The sequence below is a fragment of the Salmo trutta genome, chromosome 1, assembly GCF_901001165.1.
Source record: "Salmo trutta chromosome 1, fSalTru1.1, whole genome shotgun sequence".
In the NCBI taxonomy this organism is placed as follows: Eukaryota; Metazoa; Chordata; class Actinopteri; order Salmoniformes; family Salmonidae; genus Salmo; species Salmo trutta.
The window spans coordinates 65,930,252-65,947,735 of record NC_042957.1 but is presented as its reverse complement, the minus strand read 5'-3'; the positions used below and the strand labels follow the sequence as shown (position 1 = coordinate 65,947,735).

The 17,484-nt window shown below is 42.9% G+C and overlaps 1 protein-coding gene across 5 annotated transcripts in view; it reads left to right on the top strand.

The window, feature by feature from the left end:
• Window positions 1-16,747, top strand: part of LOC115205507 (delphilin-like) — a 53,241-nt gene extending 36,494 nt beyond the window's left edge. For 3 of the 5 annotated variants that reach the window (XM_029771570.1, XM_029771578.1, XM_029771607.1), the window contains 10 exons: window positions 4,951-7,176; window positions 7,899-7,986; window positions 8,499-8,588; window positions 8,773-8,969; window positions 13,708-13,863; window positions 14,244-14,333; window positions 14,450-14,579; window positions 14,802-14,920; window positions 15,114-15,278; window positions 15,417-16,747. In XM_029771570.1, the coding sequence (XP_029627430.1) occupies window positions 4,951-7,176; window positions 7,899-7,986; window positions 8,499-8,588; window positions 8,773-8,969; window positions 13,708-13,863; window positions 14,244-14,333; window positions 14,450-14,579; window positions 14,802-14,920; window positions 15,114-15,278; window positions 15,417-15,500 (3,345 nt within the window). In that variant the 3' untranslated portion in view covers window positions 15,501-16,747. Of the gene's footprint in view, window positions 1-4,950; window positions 7,177-7,898; window positions 7,987-8,498; window positions 8,589-8,772; window positions 8,970-13,707; window positions 13,864-14,243; window positions 14,334-14,449; window positions 14,580-14,801; window positions 14,921-15,113; window positions 15,321-15,416 lie in introns of all 5 variants that reach the window. The other 2 variants (XM_029771588.1, XM_029771597.1) reach the window with 2 other exon arrangements.
• Window positions 16,748-17,484: the final 737 nt, after the last annotated feature.

The following is a 17,484-nucleotide window of genomic DNA, read 5'->3' as shown; positions in this document are numbered from 1 at the left end:
TTATGTCATGGCTTTAGAAGCTTCTGATAGGCTAATTGACATAATTTGAGTCAATTGGAGGTGTACATGTGGATGTATTTCAAGGCCTACCTTCAAACTCATTGCCTATTTGCTTGACATCATAGGAAAATCAAAAGAAATCAGCCAAGACCTCAGAAAAAAAATTGTAAACCTCCGGAAGTCTGGTTCATCCTTGGGAGCAATTTCCAAATGCCTGAAGGTACCATGTTCATCTGTACAAACAATAGTACGCAAGTATAAACACCATGGGACCACGCAGCCCTCATACCGCTCAGGAAGGAGACGCGTTCTGTATCCTAGAGATGAACGTACTTTGGTGCAAAAAGTGCAAATCAATCCCAGAACAACAGCAAAGGACCTTGTGAAGATGCTGGAGGAAACAGGTACAAAGTATCTATATCCACAATAAAACGAGTACTATATCGACATAACGTGAAAGACCGCTCAGCAAGGAAGAAGCCACTGCTCCAAAACAGCCATATAAAAGCCAGACTACGGTTTGCAACTGCACATGAGGACAAAGATCGTACTTTTTGGATAAACGTCGTCTGGTCTGATGAAACAAAAATAGAACTGTTTGGCCATAATGACCATCGTTATGTTTGGAGGAAGAGGGGGGGAGGATTGCAAGCCGAAGAACACCATCCCAACCGTGAAGCACGGGGGTGGCGGCATCATGTTGTGAGGGTGCTTTTCTGCAGGAGGGACTGGTGCACTTCACAAAATAGATGGCATCGAGTGGATGGAAAATGTTGTGGATACATTGAAGCAACATCTCAAGACATCAGTCAGGAAATTAAAGCTTGGTCGCAAATTGGTCTTCCAAATGGACAATGACCCAAAGCATACTTCCAAAGTTGTTGCAAAATGGCTTAAGGACAACAAAGTCAAGGTATTGGAGTGGCCATCACAAAGCCCTGACCTCAATTCCATAGAAGATTTGTGGGCAGAACTGATAAAGCATGTGTGAGCAAGGAGGCCTACAAACCTGACTCAGTTACACCAGCTCTGTCAGGAGAAATTGGCCAAAATTCACCCAACTTATTGTGAGAAGCTTGTGGAAGGCTACCCGAAATGTTTGACCCAAGTTAAACAATTTAAAGGCAATGCTACCAAATAATAATTGAGTGTATGTAAACTTCTGACCCACTGGGAATGTGATGAAATAAATAATTCTCTCTACTATTATTCTAACATTTCACATTCTTAAAATAATATGGTGATCCTAACTGACCTAAGACAGGGAATTTTTACTAGGATTAAATGTCAGGAATTGTGAAAAACTGAGTTTAAATGTATTTTGCTAAACTGTACTTAAACTTCTGACTTCAACTGTATATATACGTGTGTGTATATATATTAAAAAGAAAAAACATGTTTTAAGTGAGGAGTAGGCATTGGTCTGAAGCTGAAAAAGAAAGGAAATTCACAAGCACAACAATTCTCTACCAAGGTTTTTCAGCACACAGCTTCAACCTACTACAGTAGATATGTTGGTCTATTGTACTTTAAAGAATGTGTATGCAGGTTTCTTAGGATTCAAACCTTTTCAAACGTTCAAATTCATACTCTTAGAGGAGGTGTTCCCACAATAATGTGATTTGGGGCGGCAGGTAGCCTAGTGGTTAGAGCATTGGACTAGTAACCGAAAGGTTGCAAGATCGAATCTCCGAGCATAATCAGTGCTTGGAGTTTGTCAGAATTTGTGGGTTTTTGTTTGTCCACCCGCATCTTGAGGATTGACCACAAGTTCTGAATGGGATTAAGGTCTGGGGAGTTTCCTGGTCATGGACCCAAAAGATCGATGTTTTGTTCCCCAAGCCACTTAGTTATCACTTTTGGTTTATGGGAAGGTGCTCCATCATGCTGGAAAAAGCATTGTTTGTCACCAAACTCTTCCTGGATGGTTGGGAGAAATTGCTACCGGAGGATGTGTTGGTACCATTCTTTATTCATGGCTGTGTTCTTAGGCAAAATTGAGAGTGAGCCCACTCCCTTGGCTGTGAAGCAACCCCACACATGAATGGTCTCAGGATGCTTTACTGTTGGCATGACACAGGACTGATGGTAGCGCTCACCTTGTCTTCTCCGGACAAGCTTTTTTCCGGATGCCCCAAACAATCGGAAAGGGGATTCATCAGAGAAAATGACTTTACCACAGTCCTCAGCAGTCCAATCCCTGTACCTTTTGCAGAATATCAGTCTGTCCCTGATGTTTTTCCTGGAGAGAAGTGGCTTCTTTGCTGCCCTTCTTGACACCAGGCCATCCTCCAAAAGTCTTCGCCTCACTGTGCGTGCAGATACACTCACACCTGCCTGCTGCCATTCCTGAGCAAGCTCTGTACTGGTGGTGCCCTGATCCCGCAGCTGAATCAACTTTAGAAGACGGTCCTAGCGCTTGCTGGACTTTCTTGGGCGCCCTGAAGCCTTCTTCACAACAATTGAACCACACTCCTTGAAGTTCTTGATGATCCGATAAATGGTTGATTTAGGTGCAATCTTACTGGCAGCAATATTCTTGCCTGTGAAGCCCTTTTTGTGCAAAGCAATGATGACGGCACATGTTTCCTTGCAGGTAACCATGGTTGACAGAGGAAGAACAATGATTCCAAGCACCACCCTCCTTTTGAAGCTTCCAGTCTGTTATTTGAACTCAATCAGCATGACAGAGTGATCTCCAGTCTTGTCCTCGTCAACACTCACACTTGTGTTAACGAGAGAATCACTGACATGATGTCAGCTGGTCATTTTGTGGCAGGGCTGAAATGCAGTGGAAATGTTTTGGGGGGATTCAGTTAATTTGCATTGCAAAGAGGGACTTCTCAATTAATTGCAATTCATCTGATCACTCTTCATAACATTCTGGAGTATATGCAAATTGCCATCATACAAACTGAGGCAGCAGACTTTGTGAAAATGTATATTTGTGTCACTCTCAAAACTTTTGGCCACGACTGTATATGTATATATACTGAGTATACAAAACATTAAGAACACATGCTCTTTCAATTTCATAGACTGACCAGGTGAATCCAGGTGAAAGCTATCATCCCTAATGGGGCTGTTCCTAATATTTGGTATACTCAGTGTGTGTATATACAGTACCAGTCAAAAGTATGGACATGTCTTCTCATTCAAGGGTTTTTCTTTATTTTTTACTATTTTCTACATTATAGAATAGTGAAGACATCACAACTATGAAATAACACATATGGAATCATGTAGTAACAAAACAAGTGTTAAACAAATCAAAATATATTTTAAATTTGAGATTCTTCAAAGTAGTCACCCTTTGCCTTGATGACAGCTTTGCACACTCTTGGCATTCTCTCAACCAGATACACCTGGAATGCTTTTCCAACAGTCTTGAAGGAGTTCCCACACACTATCGGTCCAACATTTTTGAACACCTACTCATTCAAGGGTTTTTCTTTATTTTTACTATTTTCTACATTGTAGAATAATATTGAATACAACAAAACGATGAAATAACACATATGGAATCATGTAGTAACCAAAAAAACACAACAGACTTGAAGGAGTTACCACATATGCTGAGCACTTGTTGGCTACTTTTCCTTCACTCTGCGGTCCGACTCATCCCAAACCATCTCAATTTGATTGAGGTTGGGTGATTGTGGAGTCCAGGTCATCTGATGCAGCACTCCATCACTCTCCTTCTTGGTAAAATAGCCCTTACTCAGCCTGGAGGTGTGTTGGCTCATTGTTCTGTTGAAAAACAAATGATAGTCCCAGTAAGCCCAAACCAGATCGGATGGTGTATCGCTGCAGAATGCTGTGGTAGGCATGCTGGTTAAGTGTGCCTTAAAGTTCTTGACATTTTCCGTATTGACTGACCATGTCTGAAAGTAATGATGGACTGTCGTTTCTCTTTGCTTATTTGAGCTGTTCTTGCCAGAATGTGGACTTGGTATTTTACCAAATAGGGATATCTTCTGTATACCCCCCCCCCCCTTCCCCCCACCTTGTCATAACACAACTGATTGATTCAAACACATTATGAAGGAAAGAAATTCCACAAATGTACTTTTAAGAAGGTCATCTGATGCAGCACTCCATCACTCTCCTTCTTGGTCAAATAGCCCTTACACAGCCTGGACGTGTGTTGGGTCACTATGAAATGATAGTCCGAGTAAGCGCAAACCAGATGGGATGGCTTATCGCTGCAGAATACTGTGGTAGCCATGCTGGTCAAGTGTTCCTTGAATTCTAAATAAATCACTGACAGTCACCAGCAAAGCACCATCACACCTCCTCCTCCATGCTTCATGGTGGGAACCACACGTGCGGAGATCATCCATTCACCTACTCTGCGTCTCACAAAGACACGGCAGTTAGAACCAAAAATCTCAAATTTGGACTCATCAGACCAAAGGACAGATTTCCACCGGTCCAATGTCCATCGCTCGTGTTTCAAAGTTCTTGCAATTTTCTGAATTGACTGACACTAGACCCTGGACAACAAATTATGTGAGACAAAACACTTATTTTTTAATCATTTGAATTGCAAGTTACATTTTCGAAAGACACCTTTTGAGTGTGGAAATGTTGTATAATTTTCTATAATCACCTTCTGGTTTAAAAACCATGGAAATTGTTTTTTCTAAGCAACCTGCATAAACATTGTTTGAAGTACAATAAACCAATATACTGTAGATACTGTGGTAGGTCAAAGTTATATGCTGGAAAACCTTGGTGGAGTAGGCATTGTGGTACTCATGTGCATTTCTTTTTCGGCTTCAGGCCAATGCCTACTTCTCACTTAAAACATCATTTTTTTTTGTTTTTAATTTATATAATTTGTGTTTTTCTATTAAGAAATTCTACCGTAAAGCACATAAGACTATAAATTACACTGGATCAATGGCCCAAGTCTTAATGAATCTATGTGATTGGTGGTAATGCCAGGATGTTGTCCAGATGAGCTTCCCAGATGATGATGAGGATGACGAGGAGGTGGAGGTGGATGATGAAGATGGAGATGGGGGTTTCATAATACCCCCTGAGCTGAGTAGCCCCAGCGAGTGCCAGGGCAGCAGCGGAGAGGACGCCTCCTCCCTCACCTACTCCTCCTCCTCAGAACACATACCTCCTCCCCCCATGACTCCCCCTCCACCTCCGCCCATCCAATTCAACGATCCTCCTCTACCACCAAGCTATACCGCCACCCCTGAACAGTCTCCCAGAATACAACTGCCTTTCCGCCGCCACCATGGGCCACCTCCGCCCCCTCCTCCTCGCTCCAACCCACCGCCCAAACGCCAGTCCATTCACAAGGTGCTTCCCACCCGGGAGGACCTGCTAGCCCACGCTGCAATGCAGGAACAAAATGTGTACCAGGAGCAACAAGCTTACCAGGAACAACAAGCTTACCAGGACCAACAAGCGTTTCAGGACCAACAAGCTTACCAGGACCAACAAGTGCAACAAGCGTACCAGGAGCGACAAGTGTACCAGGAGCAACGAGCATTCCAGAAGCAACAAGCGTTTCAGGAACAAAAAGCTTACCAGGAGCAACAAGCACAACAAGCGCACCAAGAGCGACAAGCGTACCAGGAACAACAAGCATTCCAGGAGCAACAAGCTTACCAGGAGCAACAAGCTCACCAGGAGCAACAAGCACATCAAGAACAACAAGCATTACAGAAGCATCAATCATACCAGGAGCAACAAGCATACCAGGAGCAACAAGCGTACCAGGAGCAAAATATTTACCAGGGGCACCAGTCACTGCCTGCCCAGTCCTCACACAAAGCACACCCCATGCAGCAGCTTCACCAGTCCCTGCCCCCCCTCCCCTCTCCAGAGGCAGCCCACACCCATCCAGACCTCCCAAACCACCCAGACCCCTCACTCTACCAGATGCACCAAGCTCAACAACAGACTCGTCGTCAGAGCCGTCGTCAGACTCACTCAGCCACATCACCTCACAATCCCCCAGCCCGTTCCCCTGTCCATCCAGATCAACAGAGTCAGTACTCGGAGGCAATCTATCAGAGTATTCATACACAGTCACATCACTCATCCATGGAGCGCCTTCAGCAAGCTCATCAGGTCCAGCAGCACCACTCCTCCATGGAGCTCCTTCACCACGCTCAGCAGGCCCAGCAGCACCACTCCTCCATGGAGCTCCTTCACCAAGCTCAGCAGGTCCAGCAGCACCACTCCTCCATGGAGCTCCTTCACCAAGCTCATCAGGTCCAGCAGCACCACTCCTCCATGGAATTCCTTCACCAAGCTCAACAAGTCCAGCAGCACCACTCCTCCATGGAGCTCCTTCACCAAGCTCAACGGGTCCAGCAGCACCACTCCTCCATGGAACTTCTTCACCAACCTCACCACTCATCCACAGAGCTCCTTCACCAAGCTCATCAGATCCAGCAGCACCTCTCATCCACGGAGCTCCTTCACCAAGCTCATCAGATCCACCAAGATCAGCCTGCTTCACTACCCGTACATCTGGATCAGGAGATCCACCAGTCTCTTCAGAGCCATCAGACTCACCCATCTTCCCAGGCCAGCCACCAGGGTCAACAGACTCGTCAATCTCTCAAGTCTCATCGCACTCACCAGCCATCCCCCCAGCGTCCCCACTCCATCCAGCAGACTTACCACCACACTCCCCAGATCCAGCACATCCACCACCAGGTCCCTCCCCAGCCCACTCAGCCAGAGCTTCACCAGATCCACCTAATCCACCAGCCCACCCAGCAGCACCACCACCCCCAGCCCACCCTGTCCACCTTCCAGCCCCTTCCACCCCACCAGCCCACCCTGTCCACCTTCCAGCCTCTGCCCCAACACCAACCCCACCAAACCCACCAGGTCCACCCCTCCAACCAGGGTCGTCCTCAGTCCCAGCCTTCTCAGCGGCTATTCAGTCAATCCCAGTCTCACCACCACTCCCACTCCCACCACCAGCCCCAACCTCAGCCCAAGCAGCATTCCCAGTCCCAGAATAACTTGGACCAGTTGGGGAAACAGGAGCCCCCTCCTCCTCCTCCCCTGCCCCCTCCTGGAACCCCTCCTCCACTGCCTCGCCCAGGCCTTCCGAGGATGGACTCCAATCATATGAGTGTAAAGAGGCTGCGCTGGGAACAGGTGGAGAACTCTGAGGGCACCATCTGGGGACAGGTGAGTTAGTCACGTATTGGATAGATGTGTTAGTCAGCATTGAGACAGGTGAGTTAGTCAGGATTGGGACAGTCGAGTTAGTCAGGGTTTGGACAGGTGAGTTAGTCAGGGTGGGAAAGGTGAACTTTGTTAGGTGAGGTTGGATGGGGACAGGTATGTCAGCAGCCACAGTTTGGACGGTCGAGTTAGTCAGGGTTTGGACAGGTGAGTTAGTCAGGGTGGGAAAGGTGAACTTTGTTAGGTGAGGTTGGATGGGGACAGGTATGTCAGCCACAGTTTGGATGGGAGTTAGTCAGGGTTTGGACAGGTGAGTTAGTCAGGGTGGGAAAGGTGAACTTTGTTAGGTGAGGTTGGATGGGGACAGGTATGTCAGCCACAGTTTGGATGGGAGTTAGTCAGGGTTTGGACAGGTGAGTTAGTCAGGGTGGGAAAGGTGAACTTTGTTAGGTGAGGTTAGATGGGGACAGGTATGTCAGCCACAGTTTGGACGCGAGTTAGTCAGGGTTTGGACAGGTGAGTTGGTCAGGGTTTGCGACAGCTGAGTTAGTCAAGGTTGGGACAGGTAGGTTAGTCAGAATTGGGTCAGGTTATTTGATTTACAACAGTTCCATAAAAATAAAAAAAATCAGCTGTCAATTTCTGAAATGACAAGCATTAGCTTGAACTTAATGAGTAGATGGTGCATAATGTACATAAGCCTGTTTTTAATCTGGGTGTTGCAGTTGGGGGAGGATTCGGATTATGACAAACTGAATGACATGGTGAAGTATCTGGATCTGGAACTGCACTTTGGGACACAAAAGAACCCCAGTGAGTATAATGTGCCCACGTGTGTATGTGAACGTGGGTGTTCGTGTGCATGCGTGCATAATGCATATGTTAGTGTGCATACAGTATGTTTGCACATACTGTACGTGTGGAAGTTTCTTCCAAAAAAACATTTACATACCACCACCAGTCAGTTCTTGCCTAGTGTGTCCAATATGAATACTTCTTCATCTTGAGCAATGTGTGTGAAGCCCACCATGGTTTTGATTTGCTTTTGATCAGTGGTCCCTCTGACGAATGACACCAGCGTTACCGCCATAGGCACTTCACTGACCCATTTAAGTCCAATACTTGAAATGATGTATTTAGAAATACATTGAAAATCCTGATATGGACATTTTCTGCTCCTTAGCAGTCTCTTTCTCCCTTGATCTTTGTCTTCACACTCTTCCTTCCTTTCTGCCTCTCCCTCTCTGTGTCAATCACATTGTCTTTCTGCCTCTTCTCATGTTTCTCTGTTTCCCTCATGTTTCCCACGTGATGTTCTGTGTCAGTTTCTCTTCCAGACCCAGGCCCTCAGTCGGAGACCTTCAAGAAGAGAGACGTAGTTGAGATTCTGTCCCATAAGAAGGCCTACAACGCATGTAAGTATGAGAGTGGAGAACACAAGGAGGGCGCTACATTGTTCCAGGCTGTGTTACACTGCACTTAAGATCTTATGTTATTGTTCTAATCTAGTCTTTGTTGACTGAAACCACGAGACTATGTCACACTGTTACTGTGGCCTCGGATCTTTGACCCTTTGATCTCTTGACCCCTGACCTCCAGCCATCCTGATTGCCCACCTGAAGCTGTCCCCGGGCGAACTGCGCCAGGTGCTGATGACCATGGCCACAGAGCGGCTGGAGCCGACCCACATCAAGCAGCTGCTGCTGTACGCCCCCGACGCAGAGGAGGTCAAGCAGTATGAACAGTACAGCGAGGACCCAGCCAAACTCAGCGAGCCTGACCAGTTTGTATTACAGGTACTGGGCCTAGACTGCAGGGGGAGGCTCAGCAATTTAAAATAAAATAAAATTCACCTTTATTTAACCAGATAGGCCAGTTGACAACACGTTCTCATTTAAGACTGCGCCCTGGCCAAGATAAAGCAAAGCAGTGCGACACAAACAACAACACAGAGTTACACATGGAATAAACAAACGTACAGTCAAATTTTGGGGGATCTTTATGGATGTATTTGTGTCGTTTTGTTGTGGTATACTGTGGGTGAAAGTAGTAGTAGTAGTAGTACTCAGTGGTGTAAAGTACTTACAACCTCTTGCATCTAGACGTTCCGCTAGCGGAACGCCTTGCCAAATATCCAATGGAAGAACGTGGCGTGAAAAACAAATACCTCAAAAATGCAATAATTTAAATTTTTCAACCATACGACTATTTTACACCATTTGAAAGATAAGACTCTCAACCACATTGTCCGATTTCAAAAAGGCTTTACAGCGAAAGCAAAACATTAGATTATGTTAGGAGAGAACACAGCCAAAAATAATCACACAGCCATTTTCAAAGCAAGCATATATGTCACAAAAACCCAAAACACAGCTAAATGCAGCACTAACCTTTGATGAGCTTCAACAGAAGACACTCCTAGGACATTATGTTATACAATACATGCATGTTTTGTTCAATCAAGTTCATATTTATATCAAAAACCAGATTTTTACATTAGCATGTGATGTTCAGAACTAGCATTCCCACCCAAAACTTCCAGTGAATTTATTAAATGACTCATCATAAACGTTGACAAAATACATAACAATTATTTTAAGATTATAGATACAGACCTCCTTTATGCAATCGCTGTCAGATTTTAAAATAGCTTTTCGGCGAAAGCACATTTTGCAATATTCTGACTACATAGCTCAGCCATAACAGGCTAGCTATTCAGACACCCGCCAACTTCGGTGCTCACTAAACTCAGAATTACTATTAGAAAAATTGTATTACCTTTGCTGTTCTTCGTCAGAATGCACTCCCAGGACTGCTACTTCCACAACAAATGTTGTTTTTGTTCCAAATAATCCATAGTTATATCCAAATATCGCCGTTTTGTTCGTGCGTTCAGGTCACTATCCAAAGGGTAGCGAGCGCATTTCCAGACAAAAGATTTCAAAATGTTCCATTACCGTACTTAGAAGCATGTCAAACGCTGTTTAAAATAAATGTTTATGCTATTTTTCTCGTAAGATAGCGATAATGTTCCAACCGGACAATGCTGTATTCATTCAAAAAGGGAGAGAAAAAATGGCGAGGTCTCGTGAACGCGCATCTTCAATCTCTCTGTCACCAGGCAGTCCCAGGACAAACTGTGCTGCTGTTATCTGCCCAGAGACAGGAGACGCGTCAATCCGGTTTCTGAAGGCTTTTGAGAGCCAATGGAAGCCTTAGAAAGTGTCACGTAACAGCTCAGATACTGTAGTTTCGATAGACAAGCAACAGAAGGACTACAAATTCGCAGAAAGGCCACTTCCTGCTTGGAATCTTCTCGGGTTTTTGCCTGACATATGAGTTCTGTTATACTCACAGACACCATTCAAAGAGTTTTAGAAACTTTAGAGTGTTTTCTATCCAAATTTACTAATAATATGCATATTCTCGTTTCTGGGCAAGAGTAGTAACCAGTTTAAATCGGGTACGTTTTTTAACCGGCCATGAAAATACTGCCCCCTATCCCAGACAGGTTAAGTAAAAATACTTGAAAGTACTACATAAGTCTTTTTTTGTATATTTGTACTTTACTTTACCATTTCTATTTTTGACAACTTTTACTTCACTACTTCCCAAAGAAAATGATGTACATTTTAGTCCATACATTTTCCCTGACACCCAAAAGTACTTGTTACATTTTGAATGCTTAACAGAACAGGAAAATAGTCTAATTCACACACAACATCCCTGGTCATCCCTACTGCCTCTAATCTGGTCGGGTTTGCTTTACATAAGGAATTTGAAGTGTATTTATACTTTTACTTTGAATTTTGATACTTAAGTATATTTTAGCAATGACATTTAATTTTGATACTGTTAGGTTCTAATTCTCAGAGTAAAAACACAACGGACACTATGAAAGCGCAAACTATGTTTATTCTTCCCAGAGGATCAATACAGTTGCATTAGACAAAGACATTGTTCACACAAGCACTGATATTTAACCGTTTCTCCTAGGCTGAATCTCTCCTACACATCTGAACGAACATTGTATTTTTACTGCTAGGCAGGAAACTAAGTGATACGGCCACACATGACTTGACCTGACCTCGACCCCCTTCATCACTAATCCATGGCTTTCCCTGCACTCAGCACATTCCAAGCTTAATTGCACACACTATATACCTTCCTCCTACAGATAACCATTAACTTCTGGTGTAGACCCTCTAAACCTAAGCACTCAATATTTCAATAAGATACCTGATAATTAACCCTATCCAAAGTTTAGGAGTTAGTACCCAGAATCCATCAATACTCAAGTGTCAAAATTCAAAGTTAAAGTATAAATACATTTCAAATTCCTTTTCCTTTTTTACGGATATCCAGGGGCACTTCCAACACTCATCATTTACAAACTAAGCATTTGTATATTTTGGCAATGACATTTACTTTTGATACTTCAGTATATTTAAAACCAAATACTTTTAGAGTTTTACTCAAGTATTATTTTACTGGGTGATTTTCTATTAAGGTATCTTTACTTTTACTCAAGTATGAAAATTGGGTACTTTTTCCACCACTGGTAGTACTAGTAGTGGTAGTGGTAATAGTAGTAGTAGTAGTAGTATAATTTGTAGTTGTTGTTGTGGTAGTAGTATAATTAGTAGTTGTTGTTGTAGTAGTAGAAATAGTAGTAGTAGTAGGAATAGTAGTAGGAATAGAAGTAGTAGTAATAGAAGTAGTAGTATAAATAGAAGTACTAGTAGTAATATAAGTAGTAGTGGCAGCAGAAGCATTAGTAGTAGTAGTAATAGAAGTAGTAGAAGTAGGGTTTGTTGGTTGCTCACAGTCATAGAATGAGAGTTTGGTTATGTGTACAGAGGGAAAAAAGTATTCGATCCCCTGCTGATTTTGTATGTTTGCCCACTGACAAAGAAATGATCAGTATAATTTTAATGGTAGGTTTATTTGAACAGTGAGAGACAGAATAACAACAAAAAAATCCAGAAAAACGCATGTCAAAAATTGTATAAATTGATTTGCATTTTAATGAGGGAAATAAGTATTTGACCCCCTCTCAATCAGAAAGATTTCTGGCTCCCAGGTGTCTTTTATACAAGTAACGAGCTGAGATTAGGAGCACACTCTTAAAGGGAGTGCTCCTAATCTCAGTTTGTTACCTGTATAAAAGACACCTGTCCACAGAAGCAATCAATCAATCAGATTCCAAACTCTCCACCATGGCCAAGACCAAAGAGGTCTCCAAGGATGTCAGGGACAAGATTGTAGACCTACACAAGGCTGGAATGGGCTACAAGACCATCGCCAAGCAGCTTGGTGAGAAGGTGACAACAGTTGGTGCGATTATTCGCAAATGGAAGAAACACAAAAGAACTGTCAATCTCCCTCGGCCTGGGGCTCCATGCAAGATCTCACCTCGTGGAGTTGCAATGATCATGACAACGGTGAGGAATCAGCCCAGAACTACACTGGAGGATCTTGTCAATGATCTCAAGGCAGCTGGAACCATAGTCACCAAGAAAACAATTGGTAACACACTACGCCGTGAAGGACTGAAATCCTGCAGCGCCCGCAAGGTCCCCCTGCTCAAGAAAGCACATATACATGCCTGTCTGAAGTTTGCCAATGAACATCTGAATGATTCAGAGGACAACTGGGTGAAAGTATTGTGGTCAGATGAGACCAAAATGAAGGTCTTTGGCATCAACTCAACTCGCCGTGTTTGGAGGAGGAGGAATGCTGCCTATGACCCCAAGAACACCATCCCCACTGTCAAACATGGAGGTGGAAACATTATGCTTTGGGGGTGTTTTTCTGCTAAGGGGACAGGACAACTTCACCGCATCAAAGGGATGATGGACGGGGCCATGTACCGTCAAATCTTGGGTGAGAACCTCCTTCCCTCAGCCAGGGCATTGAAAATGGGTCGTGGATGGGTATTCCAGCATGACAATGACCTAAAACACACGGCCAAGGCAACAAAGGAGTGACTCAAGAAGAAGCACATTAAGGTCCTGGAGTGGCCTAGCCAGTCTCCAGACCTTAATCCCATAGAAAATCTGTGGAGGGAGCTGAAGGTTTGAGTTGCTAAACGTCAGCCTCGAAACCTTAATGACTTGGAGAAGATCTGCAAAGAGGAGTGGGACAAAATCCCTCCTGAGATGTGTGCAAACCTGGTTGCCAACTACAAGAAATGTCTGACCTCTGTGATTGCCAACAAGGGTTTTGCCACCAAGTACTAAGTCATGTTTTGCAGAGGGGTCAAATACCTATTTCCCTCATTAAAATGTAAATCAATTTAGAACCTTTTTGACATGCGTTTTTCTGGATTTTTTTGTTGTTATTCTGTCTCTCACTGTTCAAATAAACCTACCATTAGAATTATAGACTGATCATTTCTTTGTCAGTGGGCAAATGTACAAAATCAGCAGGGGATCAAATACTTTTTTCCCTCACTGTAGGTGTTGTTGCTGGTTTTCTGTTTCCTCGTTTGTAATTGTGTGTGTTTGTGTGTGTGTATGCATAATGCCATAGATGCTGTCAGTACCAGAGTACAAGACTCGTCTGAGAAGCCTCCACTTCAAAAGCACCCTGCAGGAGAAGACAGAGGAGATGAGGGGGGGCTACGACTGCATCTACAACGCCTCCATGGAGCTCAAGACCAGCAAGAAACTGGCCAAGATACTGGAGGTATACAATTATGTACAATCACTAGGAAGAGCAATGCAACTTCTTCAACTTGAACTTGTCACCCGCCAGCATGATTCTGATAAGATAAAACCAATAACAGTCTCATTCTGTGCTAAAAATGGAGAGAATGGAAATGCGTTTGTTTGGTTTTACCAACGTTTTAGCTTGAGCCACAGCTACACCAGGAAGGTTAAGGATAGGCAGTAGCCCAAAGACCAAACACCTAAACAGCAATGAACAGGATGCTTTCATCTTTTTATTCCCTGAGTGGAACATATAGTGTTATTGTGGGTAATGTTTAGCCTTAAAGTGTTAATGATGCTGTTTCAATCCTAAACTAAATACAAGCTATATGCTAACTGTGTCGGATGGTTCCTTAGTTTGTGCTGGCGATGGGGAACTATCTGAACAACGGTCAACCTAAGACCGGCAACAAAACCACCGGGTTTAAGATCAACTTCCTCACTGAGGTAAGCTCCTCAGGAATATTGGCCTGTATTCCTATGACATTGTTTTACTTCACTGTTGTTACTTCACTGTTGTTAACCCACGGACACTGTTACTAATGCACTACTGTTTCTTGTAGCTCGGCACCACAAAAACAGTGGATGGGAAATCTACGTTTCTGCACATCCTCGTCAAGTCACTGTGTCTTCACTTTCCCAACGTCCTGGATTTTGCCAAGGACCTCACCACGGTCCCCCTGGCAGCCAAAGGTAAACTGAGTAGCAGTTTTTTCATGTGTGCATTTTCTTTTGTGTGTCGGGTGTGGTGTTTCATGTACAGCATGTTGTGTTACATGTAATGTTTACCTATTGCGTGTAAATGAATAGATTAAATATGTAATCCTGTTTTTCCATAAGCACTCTTCCACCTTTGTTCTTCCCCCCGCTCTCTCTTTCTTTCTCTCTCTCTCCTATCTCACTCACCCTCTGTAGTGAACCAGAGGACCATCACATCCGATCTGAATGACCTTCACACCACTATCCAGGACATCCGATCTGCCTGCCAGAAAATGCCTGCTACAGCAGACGACCGCTTCGCTGCAGTCATGAGTGTATCTTTCACAACAAACCTGAGAGAGAGAGAGAGATTCATTACTTAATTCATTACAGGCTTCTACATTCTCAAGTGTGAGTAGTCATACTGTAAAATAGCCATTTACATGGGGGTCTCTCACCCCATCCACCACCAATGTGTACTGTAGCTCCTACCTCTGGCTGTTGTATCCTTGACTTCCCTATGAGCAGGGCTTTCTGGAGAACATCCACCCAGTACTACAGTCTCTGGAGTCCCTGCAGCAGCGGGCCATGGAGGAGTGGTCCAAGACAGCCTCCTTCTTTGGAGAGGACAGCCAAGCCACCAACACAGAGGCCTTCTTTGGGATATTCGCTGAGTTCCTCGCCAAGTTTGAGGTGAACCGCCTAGAGTTTGAAAGAGACCTCTGAAATAGACAAGTATGTAGTGCTATCAAGAAGTGCTATCAAGACGGTAGTAGTAATGGTACTGCATGTTTTTGTCTTGTCTGACAATGTTTTATTGTTGTTTTTCAGAGAGCTCTTAGTGAGAACCAGGCCAATGAGAACCCTCCTAGGAGTCCCAGGAGCCCAAGAATGGCCTCACCCCTGGCCTGGTGAACAGAGAGACAGGAAGAAGGGGTTGGCAGGCAGACAGGCAGGCACACACACACTCTCTATCTCTCTCTCACACACACATGGACAGGAGCGCATGCGAAAATCCACATACATGCACACACACATGCACACAAATGCACTCATAGTATTTCAATTTTTGTAATTCAAGATATTTATATTGTGGGAATTAGGTTGTCTGCAGAGTTGAGCATACAGGGCTTTAATACGTGACAGTGTAGTTTGAATGTCCAGCTAGTTTAACACCTCAAACGTTGCATATTCCATGGCTATAGAGTGTTCCTCTGGAACAGAAAAATGAAGCTACACTGGATCAATGGTTTTTCTTTTTATATATTTGTAAATAAAAATGTTATACCATTTATATAAATGCAAAGATTCATGAAATGGAATAGGAAAGAGACTGACATCAGTAACTATTTGAACCCAGCTGTCTGATATACTGTATATGAATGTATGATACAATTATAGGCTAGAAAGATTAAGTCTACAGAACATGATCAGCAATGGTAAACAGAATACTGGTAAACAGAATTCTGAATCATTTTGAGAGACATACACATTTAAACTATTATTGCTAAAACAGGTATTTGATACTTCAGCAGTTAAAAGAGATGACTGAATGTCTGTGTCAATGTGTCTGATTTGAGAATTAAATGTGTATTATATATCGTACCATTTAAATATAACTGTAATGACGTATGTAATACAGGATATACATATTTAAGTAGTCAATTATGAAATGCTTTACAATAATTTCATTTTTTTTTAATGATTTACCTGTTCCATATTTTTTTGTAAGCCACCCAACACACTGAATGTATTTACAAGTTATTCATTTTGAATGAAGTGTATCTTGTACGATATCCAGTGGATACTCATTGCACATCTACTAAAGAAAAGGAATGTTATGAAAGTGAAAACAAAGATGGATGTACATTTGTGCTGTTAACTATCTGTTCCTCTCTGTCTCTGATTGTGTTGATACTGACATGCTGTAAACGGGCAGTGTGCTATTATGAACAGTAGGAGGATTTGTTACATTTTCATGATCATCTCTGCATACTGCACCTTCACTTTAATCTCTGGAATTCAATGAGGGTACACACTACTTTCTTGAAGCACATTACTTAAAGGGATAGTTCACCCAAATTAGAAAAATGACATTTTGGTTTCCTTACCCTGTTAGCAGTCTATGGACAAGGTACGATGGCAATCCATGCTTTGTTTACGTTTCCCTGGCACTGTTTCCACATGCTAATGTTTTAGCATTTATGGCTCAAATCCCATTCAAGTCATGCGACTGATATTAGCATTTTTCATGCATCATGTCCAAATAATCCAAAAGTATCTTAAATTAATTGTGAAGCTCAATAAAGTCACTTATACAGTAGATGATATGATATGAACATGATGCGTGAAAATTATAATATCAGTCCTGTGACTTGAATGGGATTTGTGCCACAAATGCTAAAATGTTAGTAGTGTCAGAGAAACTAAACCAAAGCATGGATTGCTGTCATACTTTCCCAGAGACTGCTTACAGGGTAAGGAAACCAATATGTCATTTTGTTATATGGCTGAACTATCCCTTAAACAGTAACTCCATGGACTTTAATGACATAGGATGTTAATACTTAACTTTATCAAACCATGTTTTAACATATCTTTGTCATCTGATACGGACTACTTATGGACTGATTGTGTAACTGACACATGGATGTTTTCAACCCAAACATGGAGGACATTTTACATATTCAATTAAAGCAACACTGGCCTCCAGCTTTTCAGACATTCGTTACATGAGAGAAATAGGACATTTTTTTAGAATAAAACTATTGTGGATCATTTTAAATGAATAAGATAAGGCAAATGTAAGAAGACGTGCTTATAATGTTATTCATAACGTCGATAAGTTATTGCCATAATTTGTTTTCTAACGGTATGATCTTAATTCTGACTTTGTCAT